This window comes from Apteryx rowi, unplaced genomic scaffold (assembly GCF_003343035.1).
Source record: "Apteryx rowi isolate R43461 unplaced genomic scaffold, aptRow1 scaffold_51, whole genome shotgun sequence".
NCBI lineage: Eukaryota > Metazoa > Chordata > Aves > Apterygiformes > Apterygidae > Apteryx > Apteryx rowi.
Genome location: NW_020450772.1, coordinates 412,506 through 439,684, shown reverse-complemented (window position 1 = coordinate 439,684; position 27,179 = coordinate 412,506). Strand labels below are relative to the sequence as shown.

The 27,179-nt window shown below is 50.6% G+C and overlaps 1 protein-coding gene across 4 annotated transcripts in view; it reads right to left on the bottom strand.

Annotated features, from left to right (window-relative positions):
* Positions 1 to 1,849: 1,849 nt before the first annotated feature.
* Positions 1,850 to 27,179, bottom strand: part of ITM2C (integral membrane protein 2C) — a 27,768-nt gene continuing 2,438 nt past the window's right edge. For 2 of the 4 annotated variants that reach the window (XM_026080146.1, XM_026080145.1), the window contains exons 2-6: positions 11,997 to 12,134; positions 9,881 to 10,069; positions 8,687 to 8,797; positions 5,917 to 6,067; positions 4,112 to 4,342 (exon numbers count right to left, since the gene is read on the bottom strand). In XM_026080146.1, coding sequence (XP_025935931.1) covers positions 4,251 to 4,342; positions 5,917 to 6,067; positions 8,687 to 8,797; positions 9,881 to 10,069; positions 11,997 to 12,071 — 618 coding nt within the window. In that variant the 5' untranslated portion in view covers positions 12,072 to 12,134 and the 3' untranslated portion in view covers positions 4,112 to 4,250. Of the gene's footprint in view, positions 4,343 to 5,916; positions 6,068 to 8,686; positions 8,798 to 9,880; positions 10,070 to 11,996; positions 12,135 to 12,868; positions 12,976 to 27,179 lie in introns of those variants that run through there. The other 2 variants (XM_026080143.1, XM_026080144.1) reach the window with 2 other exon arrangements.

The following is a 27,179-nucleotide window of genomic DNA, read 5'->3' as shown; positions in this document are numbered from 1 at the left end:
TGTGAAAAAGCAAGAGCTCATCTACGCTTTAGCAGTGACGCCAACATCATGACCACATTTAAAAATTCCCCTCAATTGCTAAGTTAACAGGTTTCCATCTACCAGAGCCTGGAAGCTGATGCTGCTCAGCTTAAATCAAAATTTTGCCTGACTCAGCATCAACTGGCAAAGCTAAACAAGCCCCAATCTGTACTGCAAAATGCAAGTGTTATAAATGAAAGGTAAATCATATTAGATGCCAGCTGCTATTGTATTAACCCATATTTAAGGGTTTCAGTTGCATCCCTTTGCCACTGAGTCCTCCTAAAACACTCTTTATTGCTATTCTTTTATACATACCGCTGCTCATGGACTTCGTCAGGTAGATCCCAGAGGAAAGAGAACAGCATCTCCTCCTCCTCCTCCTAACTTGTGCGAGGGACATATGCCCGGTGGTGAACAGGCCAGCCAGGGGGGRACAATTCATAAAAACCTGCCACGAGTCCCTCCGGCCGGCTAGCAAGCCCCTGTGGCACGTGCCCTGCAGCGAGAGCGGCCCCGCTTACCAGCCCAGCGCCCGGCTGAGTCACAGCGCCGAAGCCAGCTTTGCCCGGCTTCACCCATCGGTTTGTACCGAGAGCGTTTAGGGCTGATCCGTGGGAGACGCGCGCTGAAACGCACCTCCAGGGAAGGCGTTCAGCGCACTGGGATGGGCTGCTCACGTCCCTCGACAGTGGGACTGCCTAAATTTATCGTCTAAAACAGTTATCTTGCAAACTTTTAGCCACCTGTGGTGATAACAAATGAATTTTAAGCTCAGAGTAGTATCTCGCATAACTATTTTACCCTTCCAGTGTTGAGCTAAATGTAAGAATAAGAAACCAGTAGCTGTGATGAAGAGCATTTGAGACGCTGGTAGTCAACAGGCAGAATATACCCATTTCTTGTTTTGACTAATACTGTGATATATGGTCCTAAGAGGTACATGCTGAAATCATCTCCTCAGCATTCAATATTTATTTCTTAGGACAACATGTTTTAATTTTTATAGTAAATCTCATGGCAGTGCACAATCCAGATCACAACTTTCTACTCACTGCCCTCTCTTCTTCTGGAAGAACYACAGGAATTTCCCAAGAGATGGACACAGAGGAACAGTGCATTTTCCAGATACAGCTCCAAAAATCGCCTTTGCCAGCTACAGCATTCCCACCCTTATGTCTGTACGAATACTTAGCTTCAGCTCGAGAACCAGCTCTGGCAAATGCAATTATTGTAAGATGCAGATCTCTTCTGCAGAAGCCTAATAATGGAAAAAGCACGCAGATGCTGAAGAGGTAAAAGCAGTGCTAGAACCTAAATAAAATGGAACAAAAATGACTATAACAAGCTAAATTTCTCAGGTTAACCTCCTCACTAATCAACTAGAATCCAATTTTAGAAAAAACCTACAGTTTAGGAAGAATATTCTTGACACTACCAAAAGGATGACGGAAGGGGATGAGAAAGCACAGGAAAGAGCCCTGGGAACACCCTTAAACCTGCCACATCCCTGAACGCAGCGGTCAGAGGAGGGATGTGCTCCGAAGGGGCTGGAGACCTAGCCAGCCCCAGGAGCAGGGATACCGTGCCCCTTCACGAACCTCGGGTGGCCAGCGACTCCCGCCCCTGGGTCTCCCGAGGAAGCGCGGGGACACCGGAAGAGCAGACCTCGGGGCGCGCCGGCCCCGGGGCAGACCCCGCTGCCTCGCCACGCGGCTCCCCCACCTCCTCCGCAGCCGTCCCGCTGACGCCCCGCATGCGCGGCAGCCCCCCGCAGCGCCCTCGCTTTCCACCCCCAGTGAGCACACACTGCGCGCATCAGAGGTAAAAGATTTTATTTATCCCATCGATGTTTCCTAAGAGGTGAGAGACCTACCAGACAAAATATACAGAGCATTTGTACGTTCTCTTTCTAGACAGTCGCGTTCTCGTCCCGTGAAACGTTAGCTCCTCGTCAAGAGCTAAGGCCCGTCCTGACCGCTGGGGGTTGCACAGACTTAGCGTACTCAATGGCCAGGGAATTCATGCAGAGCCAGAGGGAAGGGGAGAAGGTCCGTACGCTCGCCCGAGCGCAGCCTTAGCCCCCCAGAAACAAAACAAATGCAGGGCTTAAATTTACCAGTTTGCTGTGCTTCCACTACGAGAACCGAGTCTCCATCTCACTTGTTGTCACCCACTCTGCAACAAAAGGTTAGAGCTAAGAGCAAATTATATTTGGAAAAGCACAACCGTACTATAGAAAAGCAAATGCCCCTCTGGCGGTGGAAAACCTTCCTTACCAACCTGAATGAAGCGCTTGTGATTTTTCATTTTACATTATGCTTAAGGCAAAACAAGACCAAAGCCTCCTCCTCTATGTTTAAATTTAATGTTTACGGTCGACTATACATTATACAAAAATCAATTCTCAGCCTCTAAGGACATAATCCTGTTGTATTAGATGACCATTTTGAGATCCCATTCTGTTTTTCATATATTTAGCTCACATCGTTATTAAACATTTTATTCTAAAATATATTCATTTTTTTGGTTCTGCTGAGTTAATGATTGTACTTGCATTTCCTTTTCCTTCCTCTTTCTGAAACAATAAACTCATTTCAACAGATGGTGAACAAGTCTGGATTTGCTGGAAACCAATTAACAAGAATGTGCCAATTTGAAATTCACCCTGCTCTTTCAAGCCAAAAAACTGCCTGCATTTCAAGAGCCTAATTAATTTTAACTATATTTATGGAACAGAGGGAAGAATATATAATTACTCTACAATTCCTCTCTCTGATGATCAATAGAAATGCAGTTTTGTTCACACAATTTCTCTGCAGTGTATTGATCTGCTGGATCTTGGCCTTGTACACATATATGTACTACGACGGTGCCTGCAGATAGTAATTACTGTAGCCATGTTCGCACTATCAAAACAGCTTTCATCAGAGCGGTTATACAAGAATACACTTTTTCTCTCTAACAACGAAAAAAAATCTGCTTCTGCACATGTCGCTAACTACCAGTGCTGCTGCTGACACCGCTTCGTACATACGTATGGTGCCCATCTACCTGCAGGTGGGATCTCAACAGCCCAGGAAGAAAGATCTGTTTGAATCTGGTGGTCCTCCTCCCTCTGATCTTCCCTGGCAACCGGAGGTGGCCAGGACAGACCCCAGCTAGAGGGAACTGCTGCTCCACCGGCTGAGACAAGGGACATCAGTGGAGTTTCGGCAACTCGCATCCCTCGGAGATTCACCTATTTGCTTGGGCAAAGCGAGGGCAGATCTGCCTGGGGCCCACGGAAGATGTGATGTGTGTTAGAAGAAAGGCTGAGGAATCGTATCCTCCAGGTAATGCCACCCCAGTCAGCCAGGATTTGGGTCCCTTCACAGCAAGGACATGGAGAAGGACTTGCACCTCGTCCTCTGCTTCATGGCAGGGTGCAGGGACGTTCATTCATGTCATTCCTGCTCCATCTCCTCACCCGGTGCCCTGGCCTCCTGCCTCCCCTGACGCTGGCCAGGTGAGGAGCTCAAGAGGGGCCCACCACACTCGGTGGGTGACCCACACGCAGGGTGAGACCACCAGGCGGCAAGGGGGGAGTCCAGGAGACAGTCACAGAAAGAGCAGGCAGAGGCTGTGTCCCGCGGTGGGGACTTGGTCTTTGAGGAGACAGCACACTGCAGGCTGGCACCACCATCACCTGCCTTGGGCAGAAACCCTCCCATCTGCTGAGCTTTCCAAATCCCCCTGTTTGTAGCCTCACAACTATATGTTTCCTCAGCGCATCTGATTACATATTTCTAGTCATTACAGCAGCATCAAAACGGTAACCCTCCTTCTGCGGCACACCTCGCGTCTCTGTGCCGCGGCAGCGTCAAAGCATTACGCCAGCGTGAAATCGCTCGGCCAGGAAAAGAGCAGCCATTTCCAGCGCTCCTGTCCCTCGGCCTCCCCTGCTACCCCAGCCCTGCGGTGTTGAGGAGGTTGCTTCTACTCACAGGTCATCTTTGATCACTGCATAAATTTAAGCCCAGCAAAACATCTCAAGTAGGTAGTACAGAAAAAAGAGAATCCACTGCAAGGCCACAGTGGACCCAAGAAGTTAGAGCTGCACAAGCAGGAGAGGGAGTAAAAAAAAAAAAAAAGCAAGAGGGGTTATGGTGTCTAACGAGAGGGCTGAGAGCATGTGTGTGCATGTATGTGCAAGCAAAGCCAAGGAAAAGTACATGTGGACAGGGGCTTCATGACTTCTTGCAGATAACAGTTTCGACCACAAAAGTGTTTTCAAAGTGACGAATGCGATGACAGCTTCCAGCCTCACGTCGACTTATACCTAGAAGAAATTAAAAAAAGAGAGTGAGAGGGGGGAAAAAATTCAACAAGTGTTAATTTACAAGAGCCCCGTCAAGTGGAGGAAGGAAAGCAGATGAGATGCAACCACTGAACACTGAGATACAGAAACAACACAGCCCATATAGAAAGCAGCAAAATCTTGTCTTCTCTGAAAAAACAGCCATATTATCTAGGCCACCGGCCTGCAGTGAGAACCACCATGAGCTAATGGAGCCACATGGAAATGGCTGATGTCAGCCGACAGCACCTCAGTGTTATCTCAGAGACCTCTCTGCACTTGTGGAGGCAAGAAACCGCATCATCCCCTGCGCCACTTGTTACTGCCAAAGGCCTCTCTGATTTGCACCCAGAGCCACTCAGGTTCTTCCATCAGTTTTAGTCAAAAACGACGAGCGTAGCTAACTGAAGTCTTTCACTCAGTGTACCAATCCATCTTGTCTTGACGAAGGGGTCTACAGGACATTCAGATGAGCAGATGGGAGAGGGCAGCAACTCCAGCCAGCACGGCTGGATGTGGCAGGGGATGTCCATCCACCACCCGGGGGGTCTGATGCAAGGGAGCAGCTAACAGTGTCTGCACCCCAGGGCTACGCGTAGCGCAGCAGGCCCRGTCAGAGGCAGGGCGAGGGGGCACACACAGCTGGCAGGCAGAAACCCTTCCACTCCCTACCGACATCTATCAGCACCTCACAGTTACGGCATCTTCCCGATACCCAGGGAAGTGCAAACAGGTCGGGGGAGGAAGGCAGGCAGCGGGATTCCCCCGAGCCGGACGCACAGCTTGCGCACCGCATGTTTGCCACTGAGCATTTGCACGGAGGTGGCGCAGAGGGAGGCAAAACCCGGAAATCTGCGGCTCCCACTGGAAAAGCAGCCAGGCACTACAGCCATGGTGACTTCGGTACCCACAGGCTCTCAGCACCCTGCAGCTTCCCCAGAGAGTTAACATCTCCAGTGAGGCTTTAAATACCCCAGGATCTAAAAACAAATAAGCATAAATACTGAAATTAAAGAGTTTTTGCAGCAACATTGGCATCTGTATATAAGATATATATTGCTGATTTTCATGAAATTGCTACCAGGTAATCTAAGGCTCCCTCTTCACTGCTTTTTCAATACTACTAGGAACCTAATTAATTAAAGGCAATTTGCAGATCTAATCTACTCTGAATAGCTGCCACTGAGGCGGGTGTCTCCATCAGGGAAATTTTCCAAGCAGTTCCCAACAGCACTGCCATTAGTTCAGCCCCAGAAGCCCACATGTAAATGAACTGCTGGCTCCTGCAAGCACTTTTATCAATGTTTCTATCAGGCTGATAGACACAGCAACAGAAATACTTAGAACAGCCAGCACCCACTTGCAGTAGCACCGTCACAGATGTGGGCACAGCTGAACTAGTGGCGAAACATCTCAAACGGTCTCCTGTGGACTTATACTCCCAGGAAACCTCCTCTCCGGCCATGAAGAGGCCAGCACAGCTGTAAACAGCAGACAACGACTGCGATGCAGCGGGGAGGTGGGCTACGGACGGCCAAACACGGCAAGGCTCTTACGTCGCCTCGCGCTCCTCCGCTTCAGCCGGTAAGTCTCCTTGCCGCTGCAGAGGCGGTAGATGAAGGAGCCGAGCTGCTCCATGTCCCGGACGTGCTCCGTCGCAATCATCTCCTCCTGGATTATGTATGTTTGAGGCAGGTACGTCCCTTTCTGAAATGACACCGTTTCCATCAAAATAAAGTACAGTCATTGCAGCAATGTGACATGATCTCCCATTAGCTAAACTATTGGAAGGCTCAAACTCCCCTTGCCGAGGCTGATTAACCTGCTTCCCTGTCCTCGCGTTAAACTGCCCAACGCAACTAGCACCCAGACAGGGCACACGAGCAACTCAAGGGCACACAAAACAGACTGGATCCAAAAATCGAATACTCACATGTAGGGGGCAAAGTCACTGCAGGATCACCACTGTTATAAACTAAACCACGTTCCACAGGAGGGAAGCTAGGCTGAGAGCAGAATGAACCCATCTGGAAAGGGATCAAGGCTCAACCGACATGCCAGAAACTCCATCAAAAATGTGCATTTTACATTTGCTTCAAAAGACAATCCCCCCAACCCTGCTCAGACTCCAACAGTCACACAAGTTTTCCACATTTCCCCCTACTCCTTGATCTGTTCAGCCCAATCGTGAATACAGCGGTTTCCTACCCTGGCCTGCAGGGACGGGGACTAGAAATGGCCTGTGGGCACCACACTGAGCAACGACACCCTGCTGGGGAGCGCTGAGCAGTCAGGGAAAAGGCGACATTTTGCACTTCTCAATCACCCCCACAAAAGCGAAGATTCATTTATGGTCCCACATTTATGGCAAACATCATCTCTGCCTTCCACCACAGGACCGATTACCTCCACACAGAAGCACCAGGGAACACGTTGGCTTAGCTTTGCACCATGATGCTGGGCTGGCATAACCTAGGGATCAGTGAAACTCTCCCCTCGTGCTGCAGGGCTAGTCTATCAGTGGAAGTTGGTACTACGCTAACACAGCAGCTCTGTAAGAGTTTGAACATCRATTCTCTGCGGGAAATTGCAGGAGAGGGCATGAGACACGTGCAGTTATCGGCATAAGCTATAGCGTTAGAAGGTTCATCACAGGGTTGGGGCTCAGGATTTGCCATATCCTTGGCATGGTGGCAGGGTTTAAGAGAGAAGGACACAATCAATTCAATTTCTTCAGCCTTTTAGATTTAAATAGCTCTGGGAGCTGAAGCAGTCAGTTTGTTCTTCCATTGCAGGACTGGGTGACAAGCACGACACCTTCCAATCTCTGCAGAGTTTCAAGAAAAATAGAGCTTTAAACAGGTTATTCAGGGCTCGATCCAGTTGGGCCTTGAAAACCTTCAAGGATGGAGGCTGCACAACATCTCTGGGCAGCCTTCTCCACTGCTTGACTGTCCTCAAGGTGAAAAATTTTTCCAAGCTCAAGACCAAGCTAAACACTTAAAAATATTGTCTCCAAGGTGCATGTTAAAAACTGCATAGACAGATTGGACATCTACCTATCCAAATAATTAGTGAGCCGTTTAAACCCACATCAACTTTCTACACTCTTAAGAATCAGAAACATAAGACCAATTTAACTATATTTTTATCCCCTTAGTAATTTAATCCCTGATAAAGATCAGTATTATTTTTGTTGACTGTGATCTTAAGTTTATTATTCTAGGTGTGACCGGCATTCCCAATTTCACACTTTTTTCGGATGCTCGGCTGTCAGCCTACGTGATCCTGGTTCTTCCATTTTCTTCTGCCCCAGGRACTGGCCACCTGCCACTGTCAGAAGCTGCGGCTGGTTTGGAACAAACTGTAAATAAATGCGTGCTGTACCCCAGCGGGGTTCCCAGCCCATTTACCAGATGGCCACAGAGGATGAAACTGGGAGGACTGCTGGCAAACGAAGTGGGAGCATGACAGGGACTGGAGATCAGGCATCTCTCAAAGGGAGGGATTACCAGAGTTCCCTCGGAGGCACAGCGATTTGCCTCTCAGCTTAACCCTACAAAGCGCATCGCACTGCATGCTGCAGCAAGCGCAATCTAGGGAATTTGATAATGAGTTAATTTTTTTTTCTTTTAAACAGACTGTCAAGGAGAGTAGCAAGAGACGCTGACTGTCAGTGCTCTGCTTTACCTGCAGAAGACCGCAGATATGCACCTTCTGCAATCCTGCAAACCCCTCTCCCACAAATCTGGCCTTGTTCCTGCTGTGAAGATGAAACAGTGCTCTATTTTAAGAAGGCTGTTTCAGGTCACTGCAATACACCAGCACAGGCTTCTGAACTGAACATTAATGCAGAAACTAAACCCAGTTAAGGCCTGCTGTGAACAAAACCCTTGTTAGACCAGGCAGTGCGTTTCAGCCCTCGGTGCAGCGCAGGGAGCAGCACCGAGAGGCCTCGCACCTCGTGGGACATCGAGAGCTCTGCAAGCGGCAAACATGCAGCTGCAATCACAGCAAGAGAGAGATTGGGGGGGGATTTTTTTTTCCTTGATTTCTACTATCAGTAAACACCAGAGAGAAGGAATCTGCTGCTTCTCCACGTCACCCTGGCCYGACACATCCCTCATCCCAGTGTTAGTGTGTTGCCTGCAAAATCAGTATTTCAGCTAAAAACCCTGAAGCCATCGCTGAACATGAGGACTCAGCTCTATTAGGGCCAAGGCTTATTTTACAGACACAGCGGTTTTTGTTTCCCAGGAGTTTCTAACCGACACCCAGGAGCCCGTTCAGGAGAAGCATACAAAATAAACACGATGCCAGCTGTACCTTCACGTTAACCAGCAGCTCCCACAGGTTGCGCGGAGGCATCACGATAGTGGTGTTCAGCTCGATGACGTAGCATTTATCCAGCGTTATGTCGTGGTAAGCTGTCAGGCCCTGCGTTCCAAGCAGAGAAACCGAGGAATTAAGCACTTCTCAATGAAACATTTCCACGCAGATGTGTGAAAGGAGGCTGAGGTGAGGAACAGGGCAGGGAAGAGGTATCCTTCACGGAGCAGGGTGCATCCCAGGACAGCAGSCTCAGATCTCCCCGAGATCTCACCAACAGCACTACCCTTCCTGCCGTCAAAAACACCCTTCAACCACCTTTGCCTCCRTGCTCAGTCACCCTCAAAAGCTTTAGCAAGAGATGCAGCAGAAAGAGAAATGTCCAGGGCTGCAGGACTGATGGCATGTGCGTGCGGCCCCGCACTGCGGCGGCACAGGGACGGGGCTGGGCGACGCGCAGGGAAAAGAAACGCAGCCCCCACATCAGGACCAGCACGCTCAGCAGCCTGCAGCCAGACCACCAAGCTACGGTAAAGCAGCACAGCTCCGAGGACGGCAGCTGGCTGGCACCAGCGAGGTCTTTGGCTCCAGCTGGCCCTCCTAGCCTTGCAGAGTTCACAAAGTCAGACTACCCCAAAACAAACTGGAAAAATCTGCCCATATTCCTTGGGACAGAAATAGCACCAACGTGCTAAAAAACTAAAATTTCCCTGCAGTCGAGCACACTGCCACCTCCCCGCCTCTGCCAGGCGAGGAAGCACGTGCACTGGGCTGAAGGCTGGTTATTAATTGCCTCTCCCACTGCTGCGTTAGCTGCTCGGAGAGCAGAGCCTCCACGATGGGCAGCCGATGCACCAGTCCTTGGGCATTTCTAAGCTCAGACAGGAACCAACCTCATACTCAAATGTTAAACGGCCAAAATAAAAATTCAGGGAAGACTGTAAATTGCTTTAAGCAACAAGTCCATCCAAAGGACTCACTACCAAGGCATAACAGGCAAGGCAAGCAGGTTGGAAAAACTCCAACAGGCCTTGGGAAGGAGAACACTCAATAACGAGATCATTGGAGACCTACGTGATACTAGCGACTGCACCACACCATGAGCACCATCGTGCCAGCACACCCCAGCTCTTGCCCTCCTCCTCCGCCCCGTGCTACACACCCCAYGGAGGCAGCAAGAGATATTCTTACTCGCTGGAAATCATGGATGATATCTGCAGGGTCGCTCCCTCCAAACTGGGGTACGGGCACGTTGATTTGCTCGTAGTTCTCCTCAAGGTAAATCTTGACGTCTTCRTGCAACTCCATCTGCCCTTTGAACGGCGAGTACAGGGAGTCCTCGTAGAGGACGCCGCAGTGGAACACGCTCTCGCGGGGAAGCTGTGGGGACAAGACTGAAGGGCAGACACCGCACACATACATCCCCACGTCCCATTAGCACCACAGCAAACACTGGGAGAAAGCTAAACATACCCATGTCAGGCATGGACACCTGGGAATATTTCAAGRTCATTCTATCAACTAGAAAATGTTTGTGATGAAGGTAGGGCAAAAACCCCTCCTGACACGTCCAGGACCTCTGCATCCTATCCAAGCAGCACTGTCTCCCCTCCCACTAGCCAGATCCAGATGGATTAAATTCCCTGTGGGATTCCACAAGGGGTAATTCAGAAAGGCAAACTGCCAGTCTTAGATTTTATATCTGAGTTACTCACATCCTTCCATAGATAATTTCCAGCAATAGCATTTTTCTACATAGGGCATATAAGCTCATGGTGAGCAAAGCACCATTTCTAAGTACACCTGCACGTACGTTGCAAAGGCTCCAAAACCAACAGCAACTTTGCCTCACTACAGCACAGGAGTCACTCTTGCCAGCGGGCCAGRAGCACAGGCTACAGGCCAGAGAGCTAGCACAGGGCACGGGATGGAGTCTGGTCACTAGGATCACAGGGAGCCTTTGCAGACCTGGAACATAAAGGCCCTAGAGCCCTGGTCCCCAAAGCACCTCCATCCATGCGTGCAGGCTTTGCTGTGTTATTGGATATAAGCTGTGCTTTGGTATCACAGGCAGCCACAGAGAGGCTGAGACTAGAAGGCCCCGAACACACCAGTTGCTGCTTTCCAGCGCCATGCCACGTGCTGGCCCACCACATTTGCTCAACCCCAATCGACACTGAGGGCTGTCCACCACCCAGCCAACAACCCACCCTTAATGTCAGGGCGCTACCACCTCGTCATAAACAAGCATCTCCATCAAAGGCACAGCAAAAGGGCCCATCAAATGAAAACGTGTGTGTGTGCAGGAGGGGATGAACAGCTCTATGTTTGTCTTAAAGAGTTATAAATAAGTCAGTTATAAATAAGCATGGGTAATGAAGAATTTATCGATCTGAAAACAAAGATTGCAAATTAATTTCACGTCAAGAAAACTTATGAAGCAAGGCAGCACATAAAACAAGACTATACYGCTGAGTGGCTAAGTGCTGGCTACGGAAACCCTGGCGGTCAGACCGAGCCCACCTTGCCAAACTGGGCGAGCTCATTCACAACAGCTGCTCCGCAGAAGAACGGGGGCTTAAAGTGATGCTCTGGGGTTTCTTGGCTAACCACTCAGCAAGCCACAAAGCTCAGCAGTTTCCTACCTAAAAAGAAGCTCTGCCTTGTCTCGTTCCTAATGTTTTGACCCATTGCTACTTAAATTCACAAAGCTGCCCGCGCAGTGCTTAGGCTAGGCTAAACTTTGCAAAGACTGCTTAGAAGAAGAGATGCTGAATTTAACTGAGGTTGAGGGCCCAACTTCTGTAGTCTCTGACCTAGTTTTCTAAATCTTCTCTGCTTGCTTTATTAATAGTGATGCCTATTTTTGTTATGCCTAGGGTTTTGCTGTGCTAGGGCTCAAAAAAAAAAAAAAAAAAAGGTTGCAGGAAGATGCTCTGTCTTGCCTGAACTTGCCTGTTCTCTCCAGGGCTTCCTCTCCCCCCACAAGAAGCCACTCTGTGAAACTGGTTTACAGCTAACAGCAGTAAGGTTGTGTTTACAAGGTAGAAATGGCAGGATATTTTCATGGAGTTGTAAACAACAAGGGGGGAAGAGGAGAATTTCTGCGAGGCCCTCCCCGGCAGTCGGACGGAGGCGAGCCGGAGCCTGCTGCTTCAGGCATGCCCCATTTCTCAGAGCRTTGCAGGGCCCAGAAGTCCCGAATCACCACAGTGTAAAGCAACAAGTAGCACCTCCTCTTTTAAAGGCTGGAGCAGTTTGGCTGCTCCAGTCGAAGAGCCAGCAGTCCCTCCAGAGGCTCCCCTACCTGGCCGATGAAGAAGTATCTGTACACGTACATCGACGCGAAGACCAAGCCGAGGAGCAGCACAAGGAGGCCCATGGTCAGGTAGCACACCCCGCTGAGCGACGACCTCCGGCCCTGCACCGCCGGAGGCGGCTCCTCCTGCCACACAAGGACAGAGCATTAGTCAAGCTAACTGTACAGACGATACATTACAATATATTATTCAAAGCCAATGCATGAGTCTGTGGTGTGCAGCTGGAGAATGCAGGCCACGGTCCTGCAAAGTGACCTCCCCTGTGACAGCCCCCGGCAAGGACAGTAAAAGACTTTTATGCAGTTCCCCCTCCCACTACCTCCTGTGTGTGTGTGTGCRTATCTATATGTGTGTGTGCATGTGCTTGTCTGTGACATACACATGCATATGCATACTCTGCTTCCCATCAACTGCTCAAAATGAAGTCAGGCTTTGCTTTCACGGGTGATAGGGATCAACCAAAAAAAGGAAATCAAGAAGAAGGACCAGGTCTGCAGAACTAACAGTTAACTGACTGGTGAATGTCTTTGCATTTCTATTTACGACCAAGATTTTTGTTAAAATGCTGCCACCGTTACAGCATTTTTCAGGGGAAATTTCTGAGGTGGGAATTACTGGTTTCAGACAGGGACGTATCAGCCATGGTGAATGATTGGGTGAGTCCACCCAAGTAGCTAAGTTGACTGCCTTAACTTCATTTTCAAGCTCCAAATTCCTGCACGCCTTCCAGGAACATGCAGGATGGTCACAGCRTCACAGGAAAATAAATCTGCCTGTTTTAGAGTGTTGCCTGATGGGTGGGAGTCAGATCACCTAATTACACCCCCCCCAAAAAAGGAGCCTGGGAAGGACAGCTTACCTCCTGGGGACCAGTCATCCCCACCTAAGACACTCTTATTTTTACAGCCAAAATAGCCCTCCAAAAGTGAAACAGGAAGGCGTTTCAGAAGCAGATGAAACAGGTTCAGAGAAGCCCCTGTTTTCGGGCAGAAAAGCTCAAAGCTGCCCTCAGCTACGCCGGCGGATGGGGGCGATGGCCCAGCCACAGCGCCTGCAAGGCCACCGCGCGCTCAGCACCAGGAGCTGCAGCACTTGCTTAGACAGACGGTCCCTTGGTGGCCGGCTAGCGAACGTTACAAGCCGGAAGACCTGATCTGAAAGTAAACAACCACTTCTCATTCCTAAGATCTATCACTTTTTTACACCCACAACATCAGCAAAGGAAGAGGGGTTTCTGCAGAGTAACGCGGCCAAAGCCCCCTTGCCCAGGCACAGCTGCAGCTCACACGCGCCGTAAATCACGCTGCAAACAAAACGCCGCCGTAGCTGACTGACGCCTGCAAAGACCAAAGAGCTTTGGGAGAGCTTCTGTCCCAGCACTCTTCCGGGAGAAATTAATCTGTATTTCTTTCCCCTTCATCCCAGCTTTCAAAAGACCTGCAGCGCCTCGATCCCCTGCCAGCTCCCTACACCAAAGCATCAGCGCTTAATCAGTGCTTCGCTGCTCCTCCTGCAAACAAGGGCGTGAGAAAGGTGAAGAATACCACTGTTTTAAGTCCACTTTCTCTCTTTCTTTCCCTTCCCTTCACAGATGAGGGCCAGCAACTATGACAGACCACACACACACAAAATCACAGTCATAAACGAAGTTTAAAGGCTCTCTGACCAGAGCTGCTGGGATGGGAAAGTCATGCTGTACGTCAAGTGCTCCATGAAACCAGATTTCCCCAGATGGTTGTCAGCAGAGAAGCAGCGCAGGCACCGGTGAAAGGGAAAGGAAAGCTCCTGCTGCTAACGCTGAGGCCGGGCTGAGAAAACGCTTAACGCTCCCCAAATGAGTTACACCCAGAAGACGCCAGATTCCCAGGCAGATAACGCGCCACTCGCTTCCTGGGCGGACGGCAAGTGCTAGCTCCACGGGGAGATTCAGGGAGGGGGCCCAGGAGGACACGGCAATCAAAGAAGATACTCCCACTAAAAAGAAATCCTGGTTTGAAGAACAGGAGGGGAGGGCTGATAAGCCCTTACTGGTTTGCTGTTTGCGAGAGCAGGTCTGTSCTCTTTGCACAGCCCAAGACACAGCGAGGCATCCTGCCCCTCGCTGCAAACACAGATGAGTTCGGCTCTCTACAAAGCATTCCTGACTTGGGGAGAAATGCCCGAGTTTTGCATTTTGGGAAGAGGCGAGGGAAGCTAAGCAGAACGTTGTCCTGGGAGAAGCTAGGAAATGCCAGAAAAAAACACAAAAAACTCCTCAAATTCTAAGGGAGGAACGGAAAACTCAACAGCAGCCATTCTGATGGAATAGACATTAAGGCGCTGAAGTTATAAATGCTGTCAGCCAGGCTAAGGGGAACAACTAACCACAGTCCCACCACGTATTGTGTAAAGATCACCTGCAAAAACCTTCACTGCAATTCGCCTTTCTTCCCCGCAGCYGAAGGCCATCAGGCAAGGAGCAGCCTTTGCCACTACGAATGAACCGCAACTTAAAAGCAGCTAAATGTCAAGTCAATAGGCATCTGAGCTTGAGGCTGGAGGTGCTTCTGACGCCGAGAAGCTGTGGAAGGAACAACTTGCTTTAACAGCATTTCACCCAGGTTGAGAAACCTTCATCAGGTTGGAAAAATCCATGAAGCTTGTTCCACAGGCTATTACCTTGCTCCTGTCACAACATACGTCCTTCCCAACAGGACAGCCGCTTCCTGCGGGCGAAACGTGAACATTAAAAAAAAAAGTCACAGCTGATTTCCATCTGTTCTTGCCTGGCTCCCTTACAGGGAAGCAGTTTTCCCTTAAACTAAGCTTATTATAAAGAGAGGCAGGCCATGGCAGCAGTCTGATGCAGGAAAAGCATACGCGCTAGGAAGAAGCGGGACGCCAAGGGCAAACACAACAACCCACCGCACGCAGGCTGCCCTGCAGATTTTGCAGCTCTGGCAGCWTCGCCATCCTTCCTCCGTTTCTGCCACGGAGAAAAGAAGGAGATTCAACAGCCCAGTTCTCCTGGAAAGACAATTATGTCTTTCAGCCATTCCAGGATAAAAATCAAAATATTAACATGAAAAAATGCTGTCTAACAATGTTCATCAGATGTTTAACAATATTCCATAAGAATTCATCAACCAGATGGTCTTCTTGCAACAAGTCACCCTACTAATCTTTGTGCCTCAGCTGCCCATGTTACTTCCAGCCAAGAGAGAYGGGAAAGGGCAGGGTCAGAAACAGCACCGGASAGAGGCAGGGACAGGCATGGCAGTGCAGCAATGGGCTTTCCTTTCCTTTTTTTCCCCCCCCCCTTGTTTGAAACTCTTCTCAAACGTGACATATCAACAGATGGGCATATTAAAAAAAAAAACCAAAAAAACAACAGAGAAAATAAAGTCCTTCCTCCCCTCCTTGCCATGCGCTTCCGGGGCTCCTGGCTGCACCATAAATCCACCGGCGAGAGGCAGCAGTGGCGGCCGCAGTGCGCAGTCCTGACTGGCCAGACACACAGACTCGGCCGCAGTCTGCGGGCGCCAGCGCTCCGCTGGCATCCCAGCCCACACRCAGCAGCGGGCAGGGCACAGGGATAAACCAGGATCTCCTTTTCCTGGACCAAGCAGCCTCTTGCAGGCGCTCCAGCGCCCTGCCTGCTCRCGGGAACGGGGCGCGGGCAGCGGGCACGCGGTGGGACAGCAGGAAGTTGTGATGCAGACCGCTTGGAAGAGGAGCCGGGAAATTAGCCCAGCGAAGAAAAAATCCCCACTGAGCACGGGGGGATTTTCTTCAGAACTTCGGGGCTCTCCGAGGACATGATGAGAACAGCTGGTGTGCCGTTATCCGTATTTAATACCGAATGGCTGAATAGCGCCTCCAGGTGCTGTCCCCTCCAGGGTGAGGGACAGACACCTGGGCTGCAGGCGCAGCTCTGCAGGCGCTGCCACCGGTCCCCAGCACGAGCGTCAGCTCCAGCGGCCAGAGGAACACCAAGCAGGGGAAGCACCGCGTCCGCTGGTGCCACCTRCCAGATGCCACAAGCAAGGCCTTGGGCGAAGCAGCCCCAAAGCTGCACAGCGCATCAGGGGCGGGGGAATTACCCTGGGGAGCGAGGTCGGTTTTACCACCGGCTGGAAGGGGAGCAGCAGAGGAGGGGGGTGTCGGGGTACCGGTGTCGCTGATGAGAAGCCGGGGAGGCTCGCACCAGCGGCCCCACCGCCTGGAGGACATCTGTCTGCACTGGGTTCCTCTTCAAGAAGCAGCCAAGCGAGGCCGAGTGAGGGGGCAGCTGGCCAAGGAGCACACAGACGGGAAGTTTTAGTGCCAGACTAGCTGCCGGCAAAGCCCGGCACAGCACCCAGTTCCCTCAGCTGCCGCGGGCATCTTTGATATCGCTTAGGAAGGCTGGAAGGCTTACGAAAAATAGGTCTTTGATTCAATCCCTCCTTCCTCACCAACCTCGGGCTGAAGATGACAAACACAAGTGAGGAAATCCAAGGTGTTATGTCATGCCCTGCTCTCTCCTAAGCCACACACCACCTCAGCAGAGATGGGCTCAGCTCCGTCCCCGTTCATGTGCTCTCTTCAGCTTTCAAGACCACCCTGTCCGCTTCGCTGTGCCAGCTGCTGCCAGGCGATCCAAATGGGGCACATAGCCGCTCCTCCAGAAAAAGAGGTAAGGGCATTCAGCTTCTCTGAGCTTATCGGTTTTCCGTAGTCCATTTCCACCAGGATGACATCTAATTACACGGACAGAGAAACATCACATTCATCATTTCCCTCAAAATCTGCCACTTTCTGTTCGCTCTGGGATTCGAGCCATTCTCCTTACATTTCTGCATAATTTGCAATGAGTGTAAAATAAGCACGTATATTCATATCAGTAACAATATTCAAATAAGCCTAAAGCCAGATTTGCTTGTACATATCTAGCTGATTAACGGATGCATTTGTCGAGTTCTCTGTGAACCATTTTCTTCCTACATTTATGAAACATGCAGATTTGCAATCTTTCACTTTAGATCTAGCAGGGCCTGACGAACAGAGGCCACAGCTTGGCAAGTATCTAAATATACACCTCCAACAAGAAGCTTGCGGAAACTAAATATAGCAGATGTGATTCTGATGACTGACAAGTGAGGAGAGAAATATGATAAAGGGCAAATACTCAGTGGGACACAGTTTTGAGAAGAACACTATCCGAAAGGCAGGAATATGGTGATGGAAAGTCATCCATCTCTAGGAAGCTGCTCGTTGTTCCAAGGGACGAGTGTGAGCTCGCGAAGAGGAAGGTGCACTCGGGTAATTACAGCCACACCACAGGCAACCACAGCTTCCTCAAAGGGAGCAGGCTCTAAGTCTAAGAAACGCACATCAGAAAATGCAACTGATCTTGCTCTTCACTAATTTCAGGCAACCAAAGGCCAATATGGACTACGGGAAAATAAAAAGAACTTCAAGGTCTCCATCTCCAGGATATGAAGTCCCATATTCGGGTTCAAAATCAGTTACAGAATTTAAGGACCTGCATTAACACTACCTCCATCGACTGGGGGGGGACAGAACTGGTTACTCTTAAACTGTAGTGCTGCCTCAGTTGGTGTAACCTGGTATGGACTGACCCCTCCTCCAATGCCCCAGACTCATCTTTGAGCATAATCTTTCCTGGGAGAGGGACACGCGTGTTGCTCTCCGCACATGATGCAAACCCTCCTGCTCACCCTGCAAACTGCACCCCGCACGCAGGCGCGGGGCACTGCTGGCCCACGAGTGCTGCTCTGCACTGCAGGAAGCACCAGAGAGTTCATGGGATAAACGTAGGGTAAGGAAACCCAGGTCTAAGAGGTGACCACTCTCATTTTCGAGCGTTCAGACGCAGAGGTGCTTGGTGGCTACCAGCTCCCGGGACCCACCAGAGTGAGCTGGGGTAGCCAGGGCTCAGGACCGGAGCAATTGCCAACCTCTAGCTCTGGAGACAAGAGTGAGAGACTGTGCGCAGGGAAAAGGCAGATGCATGAAGACAGGCAGGGGAAGAAGGGAACTATTACAAGAAGGCAGCTCACCCCTGAGCCTACTCAAGCATCTCCCACCTTCCAAGAAGTCTCCTCTGCTAGACAAGAAAGAACAAGTCCTGGCCCGAAAAGCAGTTGTGCTTGGAGGAAGAAAGGGAGTGAAATCAGGAGAAATATGAGGTGACACTAAGCAGGGAACAGTGCCCTGGCTATTGCCTTGGGAGAGACTCATAGGGGCCAACGCTCAGCRTCAGCAATAAAAGGTCTATAAGCGAGCCAGATACCTGCAACAAAATGGGACGGCTGTCCCAGACTGCAAAGCATTTCTGAGGCTTTAGAAGAGGGGGGGAAAAAAAAAAAAAAGTGTGTGCATGTACACACACACACACACACACATATATGGCATACAGTCGATAGGGCATACAGTTTCCAAGGCAACCAAACTTCCAGCACACAGGACCTGAGCAGCGCCTGTGCGGGGCCATGCAGCAGCATTTCCACGGGAACACAGTCGAGGGCTTTTGGACTCAAAGACGCCCAGAATCCCAAACCAAAGGCTGTAATTAAGAGACTATCACAGCCGAAGGCAAAAAGGTTGCAATAAGTGAATCTCATCACATGTCTGAACGATGCTGCCGCACGTGACTAGCAACAAAGCCACCTGCCCCAGGAGCCACTTCGCAGCGCTGCAAATTAGAATATCAAAAAACAACCACTGACTAATTAAAAACCACGGCTTTGTCGCTATACGACAAAGACAGCAGGATGTTAAAAACGCAGCCTGGCATGGGGGAGCTCTCAGGTGCTCAGTGATCATATTTTCGTTCCCCCTGGTCAGCAGGAGAGATACAGACCTCCTCTTTTCGCCTTTTTCCATCCGATTCTGGGACTAAGGGGCTGTTTCTCCTCCCTCTTTGCCCAGGGGCRAGGAATTTGTTTCCATAATGCTTTTATTTTATTTCTGGCAGAGGCACGACAACTTCCAGCTGGAGTTTCTCCACCTCCCTCCCCTGTATGCCAGGAGCAAAACCATGCAGGGCATCGGCAGACCCCGCAAAGCCCCTTGCAAAACGGGGCCCGCAGCCGGAGCCCCGAGGCTCGCGCCGTGCCGCGCCGCGCAGGCAGGCCCGGGGGAAACAAACGGCTCTGAGGAACGGGCGAAAAACGTCCCAGCCCGGGCGTTTTACAGTCTGAACGCCAAAATACAGAGCGTGATAAAGGCGGCCTGATTTCCAGCAGCCGCCCGCAGCTGGGCTCGCTGGGCGCTCGCTCTGCCCCGCGGCCCCCGCCACCGCTGCGAGACCCGCGAGCGCTCCACGCGCCTCGCCAGGGGAACGAAGCGGCCAACGCAGGTGTTTTTTTGGCAACGCCGATGTGGGAGGTGGCATTAAAAGGGCGTTTTCCTCAGGAGCACWAGCAAGGTTCAGCCCTGGCGCCGGGTCTCAGAAACCAGCCGGAGCAATGAAAGCCAACGGGCAGCGCGAGCAAGAGAGGAGCAGGGCGGCTGCTCCGGGGTGAGAGCGCGCTTCAGCCAAGGGGCTGGCAAAGTCACGGAGACTTCATTCAGACACATGCACGGGGGAAGATCCCCGACACCTTAAAACACCTCTTCGACCTGCAGCAAAAACGTTCAAGACGCCGAGGAACTGAGGCGAGGAAACGCCAGCAGCTTTCGGTCTGCTTCCAGCGTAGCTGAGCCTTCTTTCTCGTCCCCGGTGAAGTAAAGAGCGACTGCTACTGCAGGGACTGCAAAACCACCCTGCTTTAGTCCGCTTTCTGGCGTCACTAAGAGAGCCACCCACAAGCCCGGGTGTCCGTTGGACYGGCACGGCCTCTCCCTGCGCTCACGGGAGGATGCAACGGTCCTTTGGGGCTCAACGCGCTCAGGAGACGGCTCTGGGGAAAGACTTGGAAGGGCTGGTTTCATCCATATGCTCACGTCTGTGCCAAGCTACGAAAAAGCCTAAGGCTGCACAGTAAGWAACCTAAAATACAGGACATCCTGCCAAAGCAGCGAGCTGTCGCATGGCAGGAGAGCAGGAGCGAGCACTCGGAAAGGAGCTGGATACACCTCCATTCTCACAGCCAAACACTCGCCTTTTCCCAGCCCCAAACTGGACAATCACTCCGATATGCAACACCCACCGATCCGCGCGAGAGAGCAGGGAGGCCTGGGCACTAGTCAAGAGGGCTAGTATCTGATTTTACAAAAGGAGCAAAGATCATGTGCTGCCTCATCACATCTGAAAGCGGAAGACAGGGCAGGGAGAAGTTCTGCACACATGGAAAGGTTCACACCATGCCATGCCAAGCTATCCACCCATAGCTGCGAACGCAGGCGGAACGAGGGCAGAGGGCATCTTCTGAGATGATCAAGAGCAAATTAGCCATTCTGGCTGTCCCCAAGGGCCAGGCAAGTTCTGCTGACCTGGCTGCGACAAACTAAGCCCTTGCTGTCCCTAGTGCCCACCTCGCTCTTCCAAAGAGGCGACAGATCCCCGGGCAGGCGACAGCAGGCGGCTGCGCCCACGACGTGCAGGACCAGGAATAGCTGAGGTACAGGCACACGCTGCCTTCACGGCTCTGCTGATGGGAGAGGGGAATTAGTGCCTTGAATCAGCGCAGTTTGCTCAAAGAGGGGGCAGAGTCCAGAGCTTCCCCGAGCTCAAGCTGAGGCACCTTAACAAGAAACCAGATTTTCAAGCTACGACATTTGCTGCTCCCTACAAATCAGGAATACACAGTGTCAAACTGCAAAATGAAATCACTGCTCCCTTCCAGACATGTTGACAGTGATTATCTCTACTCCTCCTGCAGCAGCATCTGAAAACCCTGACAGAGTCGGCCTTAGGCTTGAAAATCCACCACGTAAGGAAACAGCGTCTGGTTTAACAACAGCAAGAGAGAGGCCATGCCAACTCTTCTCAGTTTTATTGTTCAAACTGATTTGGAAGGTAGGGCACAGCAGCAAGGAAGAAAACTCTGCAAAGCAAATTCAGAGGGATGGATTAAAAGAAATAATAATAACCAAAACAACCCCCCTCCCCCAAACCCTACCATCTTGTCCTTCCCCAAACTCTAAAAGCACTAACATTACAAAAATGCCAAGGATCCCACACATCACCTGGGAATCAAACACCAGTCCAGAAGGGAAGATGCTTTTTCCATCTCCTGTTAACCCACTGCTGTCCAAAGACTCAGTAGCACAAAAGCAGGGATTGCAGAAATGCATGCAAGGACAACTCATCCTCCTTACAAGCTCAGTTTTTCCAGGTCCATAATTGGTTTTCTCTGCTGTACAGGAGCTTCCCTTGCCAGAGCAGCAATGCACAGTAACCACCAGCCCATCTCTCCCCTGAACAGTCACGGGAATAGCACGGCACAAGGACAGATCAGAAAGCTGGTGTCCTGCTTATCGCAGGGACAGACTCCTTCCAGCAGATAAAGGAGGGTTCCTGTCCCGTGGAGAGGGCCCATAGTGTTACAGTATTAAGACATTCAGCATATGCAGCCAAGCTTCTGCCTCTCACTTACATCTGGTTCATTTGTTCCTTTTAAAACCGCTGTCTTTTAAAGACATTTCTTGGTTATCAGTGTTTCTGTGCATCACCAATACTCAAGGCAGGCACGCAACTCGTTCTTTTCCATGTAAACAACACCGACGTGCAAATCAACCACCAAACCACAGAATCGCTGGGGCTGGCAGGGACCTCTGGAGATCATCTGGTCCAGCTTCCCTGCTCAAGTAGGTCACCTAAAGCAGGCTGCCAAAGACCATGTCCAGTCAGGTTTTGAGTATCTCCAAGGATGGAGACTCCACAACCTCTCTGGGCAACCTGTTCCAGCGCTCAGTCACCCTCACAGAGAAGAAGCATTTTCTTATGTTCAAGTGGAACTTCCTGTGTTTCAGTTTGTGCCCRTTGCCTCTCATCCTATCATCAGACACCACTGAGAAGAGTCTGGCTYCATCTTCTTTACACCCTCCCATCAGATATTTATGCAGATTAATAAGACCCCCTGAGACTTCTCCTCTCCAGGCTGAACAGGTCCATGTCTCTCTTGCATTGGGGAGCCAGCACTGGATCCAGCACTCCAGACGCGGCCTCACCAGGSCTGAGTAGCGGGGAAGGATCACCTCCCTCAACCTGCTGCCAGTGCTCTTCCTAATGCAGCCCAGGATACCACTGGCCGCCTTTGCCACAAGGGCACATYGCTGRCCCATGTTCAACTCGTTGAAAGCTGTATTGGCTTAGGATCCCCTCCAGCTTTTGAAGAATATACACCTTTAGATGGAGACTTCAAGATTTCCTGTCTCTAGCTCTTTAATCTGCATCTTTTTGCTGAAAGAGAGCTCTGTGTTTCCAAATTCAGTAGCATTTAACATTTCTGCTCGAAATAGTAATTCTCTCTTAAGCTGCCCCTCTAGTTTTAGCCAGACCCTTTGTCATGCTCAGCTGGAATGTCAAATATTAATGCCTGGAGTCCAGTGCTTCATACAAGCAGATACTCAAGCCTAGCATTTCACTGGAATGAGTCCTGTAAGGGACAGGCTCACCAGCAATGCTTCTGCAATTCAGCCCTCTTCCTCCCCTTCCAAGATACCCTGAAACCACAGAGAACCAGCGACAATGGTTCTTTTTAAGCTGATGGCCCCATGCAGGTCACAAAAAGAAGTCACTTCAGCCCAAGTGGACATGGGAGGGTTGAGAAAAGGCCAGGAAAAAGTTTTCTGATGCAGGAGTCAGCTTCCTGCAGTCAAGATCTACTGTGTTCAGATCCTTAAATCAAGACTTCAGCATGGTGAAAACACCCACGCCTCAGAAGCATGAAGCCAGGACTCTGATGCCTGTAAACAAATCAAGACGGGCATACTCAATGCACTTAGCTGACGGCTAGTTTTTCTCCTTCTCTCTGCATTTACAGCTTGCTTTGAAAAAAAGGTCTGTTTAAAAGATTTTTCCTCATATCCCCTTCCCCAGGCATCTGCCTTTTAGCTCATAGCACCCTGCAGGCGCATAAAAATGAGCGCCGGGGATTAGAATTGCGCTGGCACAACTGCCAGCACCACGCTGGGGCCATCCTGCTTTTAAAGGGCAGCAGAGCACCCTCGGCGGCCCGTCGGAGCTGCTGCTCCTGCGCCTACCGCAGGGTCGACATCACGGGCACTCAGAGCCCTGGCCAGGGCAGTGCTCTTCTGGAGCATCGCWGCTCACGGCGTCCCAGCACCTCCCGTACAGCCGGGAAGGCCAGAAGAAGCGGAGCGGCACAAAACCTTGCGCTCATGTTTGCTGTCACCTGCAAGGGAAACCCGCGCCACCAAGGAAACGAAGGAGGCCAGCAAAATGGCAGGGCTGGCAGAAGGGAAAACCAAAGCTGCTGGATTTTCTGAGGGTGGGAGCACACCCCGGGCACGAAGCAAGCGATCCTGTGGCTCCTCTCCACAGGGACAGAAAGGTCACGGGCTTCCAGCCRCGAGCAGCGAACACGTCATTGCGAGATGCATTTGCTGCATCCCAGACTAACAGGACGGGTGTGATCCAAAGCCCATTGAAAGAAGGAGTCTCCTGGAGTCCCGAGGCAGTGGGATGAGATGAAAGGCATGCAAGCAAAGCCCAGCGGCACTGAAAGCAACAGCAAAACACCAGGCACAGTGCAGGACATCACTGGGTGCACACTGGAAAGTCCTTCACAGCCCTTAAGCCCTTAACCCACTGCCAAGGCTTTTACTGGGCTTGCTGGTATCTGCAGGTATGGCTCTCTGCAGGTACGGCTCGAGTGCTCCCCAGCTCCCCACCCGTGCACAAAGCACATCCACCTCACCAGTTAGCCCAGCAGTCAAGGCCCTGAGCAGACGCCATCTTCTCCCAGATGCTCATCCTTCTCGGAAACAGAAGACATACAGTCACACATGCTCTTCTCAGAATGCTCCTTTCCAGACACGTCATGACAGGTTGTGCTTCCTACTTCTCTCCTGAAAGGTTTATGTGCAAGCGCGTTTCCCGATGTACACAGTCGTCTTCCCAWCCTCAGCAACCTGTCCTGGATCTCCACAGACACTCAGCGTGGCACCCAGGCTGCATCAGAGCATTTGCCATAAGACTTGTTTCACCTCTGGTCAGCAGGGATGAGCGTTTAGCCAAGATCTTGACAAGGACAACCAAGTAGTTGGTCTTCATTACGTGCAAAGTCAGGAGGATCAGCGACGTCTTTTTCCCCCCTATTCTTACCATTTACCCCTCAGGAAGCAGAAGATTTTAACGAAACCCCTTCTCCTCTGGCTCCTGTACTATCTCTACAGRATATTTAATTACTAATATTAAAGGGGTTTACGAGAAAATAACCAAAAAAAACCCAAAACCAAATTTGGACTGGAGAGCTATTGCCATCTGAGTTTTATCTGTTCCTGTAGATTTAACAAATACAAGTAGTGTAATTCCCAGCGCCATTAAAGACATATGCATATATATTTATTTCCATTTCATACTGTAAACCTGGAGTTTAAATAAAACTCACTGAATGCTATTTTACATCTGAAAATATTTTCCAACAAGTACAAAAAATTATTTTGCTGACTGCATAACCTCAAACTGTCTTCTACTCAAGGCTGCTCCATTCTCCCACCTTCTTCTAATGACAACAAGATTGCTTTTATTACAAGCCCTTAAAATGTTGAAATTGCCTCTAAATTACATGGATTTTCTGATTGTTTAAATTGCTTATTCTTGCTTAATCACACCGAGCTGCACAGCAGAGAAACACAAGGTACCTCACATGGGAGCTTGTGTCAGACCTCCTCATCTACCACTTTTTGGGACGCATTAGTATCACAGACATCCTCCCGCCTGCCACATCGCTGCACTTAGGGAGCACCTGCCAAAATTCACAAGCTGTGGAAGCCCCCGTTGAATCATTTCCCAGTTCTGGCTCCTATCACTGGGATTGAAGTTCAGAGCTCAAAAGGGCCAGGAATGCCGAGCATCTTGTTTGCCTGCCACCAGTGCCATTTTGCTGCAAGGCAGCTAGAGCAAGACACACGCAGACAGGAATTATTGGCAGCACCAGAGCGTACTGCAAGAGAGCCCAGCTGCTGAGAGATCAACTGCACAAGCCTGATGTTTTACGAAGACGCACGCTCGCTTGGCCCACTGAAGTACAAACTACACCCAGGAGACTGTTACCCAAGAATCTAGTGTCCCAAATATCCCGACAAATAACCCTGGAAAGATCACCTTCTTGTCAGCACATGCGCTCCCTGAACACTGGCATGTCTCACTGACTCACTGCAACCTGCTCCTGCCCTTCTGTTACAGATCTTATGCCAATTTGCTTCCATGCCCACCTGCTGTACTTCAGAGATTGCTGAAGGATTTGTTTGAAATTCACGTTTTCAAGCTCCTTTGTAGACTATGTGGACTTCAAAGAAYAACATAGCACTCCCCAGAGTCAGAAAAACACCCTAGGCAATGAAAGGAGCCCAAAAAATAGTATTTGCTATTCAAGCCAATTTCATTCATCTGGCAGGACCTGAATCAGGATGATTTTGATTGCTGGAGTCTGGCAAAATTAATGATGGAAATAAGTTTCTGTTACATTTTTTAACTCCTGTTCTCACCAAGCTAATGAGAAGGAGCCAGATCCTGCCTGAGCTTGTGCGTGATCAGCAGAATGAACGACTTTCCAGTGGCAGAAAGCTGCTTTTATGGTGGTGTGAGCCAGAAGTCCAGCATGATATTTAACTTTCAGACTGCCTTTCCAGGKTTCGACATCAAAGGTGGGAAGAAACCAACCACCTTCTTTTGTCCATAATTAAAAAAGATGAACGTCTGGAAATCACTGAGGGATCACAGTTGGCCACGTTCCCATTATAGGTTCCTGTACAGTTTCTAGGGAGTTAGATTAATAGATGCAATAAGGATACACAGAGCACATTCAGACCCTGACAGCACATTTAATAGAGTTAGAAGCACATCAGTGCATGATGTTAGAGATCATTACGATATAAGCAACTCCTTGAGCTCTCTGTAAAACTGAGCARTCTACTGAAGCATCTATTGCAGAGTAACTGTGGAGCAGGCAATTCCCACCCGCTCGGTAAGGCAYGAGAGGAGGGGTGCTCAGCAGTGAGGAACACAGAAACACCATTTAAATCTCATGCTCTGATATAGAAGCATTTTAACAAGACAGGCCCAATTCTGTGGGTCAGGCCATCCATGGACAAAGCCCTCCAGCTGCCTGATGCTTTGTTTACTCCAGCAGGTCTATCCTTATGGAAGAACGTGTAAGCTGCGGCTCACTGGCACGTGAGACTTGGGGAGCCCTCAACTCCCAGCCAAACATGACAGCGCTGGTTTTTTTCCTTCTAGGAGCAATTCCTCGCTCCTCGAGAGGGGCGCCAGCCACACCGCGGCGGGCACGCATTAAGCACAGCCAGCCAGCACCTGGGCAAGGAGGATCCGGCCGGGACTTGCAACGCCGCGCCAGGACCCGAGCCCTCCRCCAGACCTGCCAGGGACGCCCCACCGCTTTCGTGCGCTTCGTGCCTGGCAGGGTCCCGACCTCCGCGGGCATGGCCAGTCGTTTCCTCCCCAGGTACCCGTCACCTGAGGCCAGTAGAGTAAATTCGACTTGACAGTGTCAACTCCCATGCTGAAAACTGCCAGGAGGACTGTGCCGTGCTCTTAGTTAATCTTTATCACCGGCTCCTTCCCCTTACTTCTAATCTCATTCCTGGCAGCTTTGTTCCTCTTTTCTCTTCTCCTTGTAAACCACAGACCTCAGGAGCTGCTACAATTTTAAAGTCACCTATGAATGACAAACGCAGCCAAACTACAGTCCCCCAAGCAAGGGCTCCGACCAGACAGGCGACTTCTCAAGCCACTTGCACGCACCAGCCATTTGCTGCCGAGCCCGAGGACCACGACAGCTCCACGTAATGCTGCAACCATCCTGCCCCGTCCGCTGCCTGCCGCTCAGGAAGCGTCTACCTACTCTCCAGGACATAAGCTAACACCGATAAATTCATACGCTTTTACCTCTCCGGGGCGTTCAGCGAGAATAAGTAAGAAATAAAGCAAGCCTCAAGCGCACACCGCTTTTGCAGCCCAGGCAAGGGCTCACTTACAGAAGGGGGAGCAGCGCGAGCAGCGCTGCAACGGGGGAGGGGGCGGGAGGGCTCCC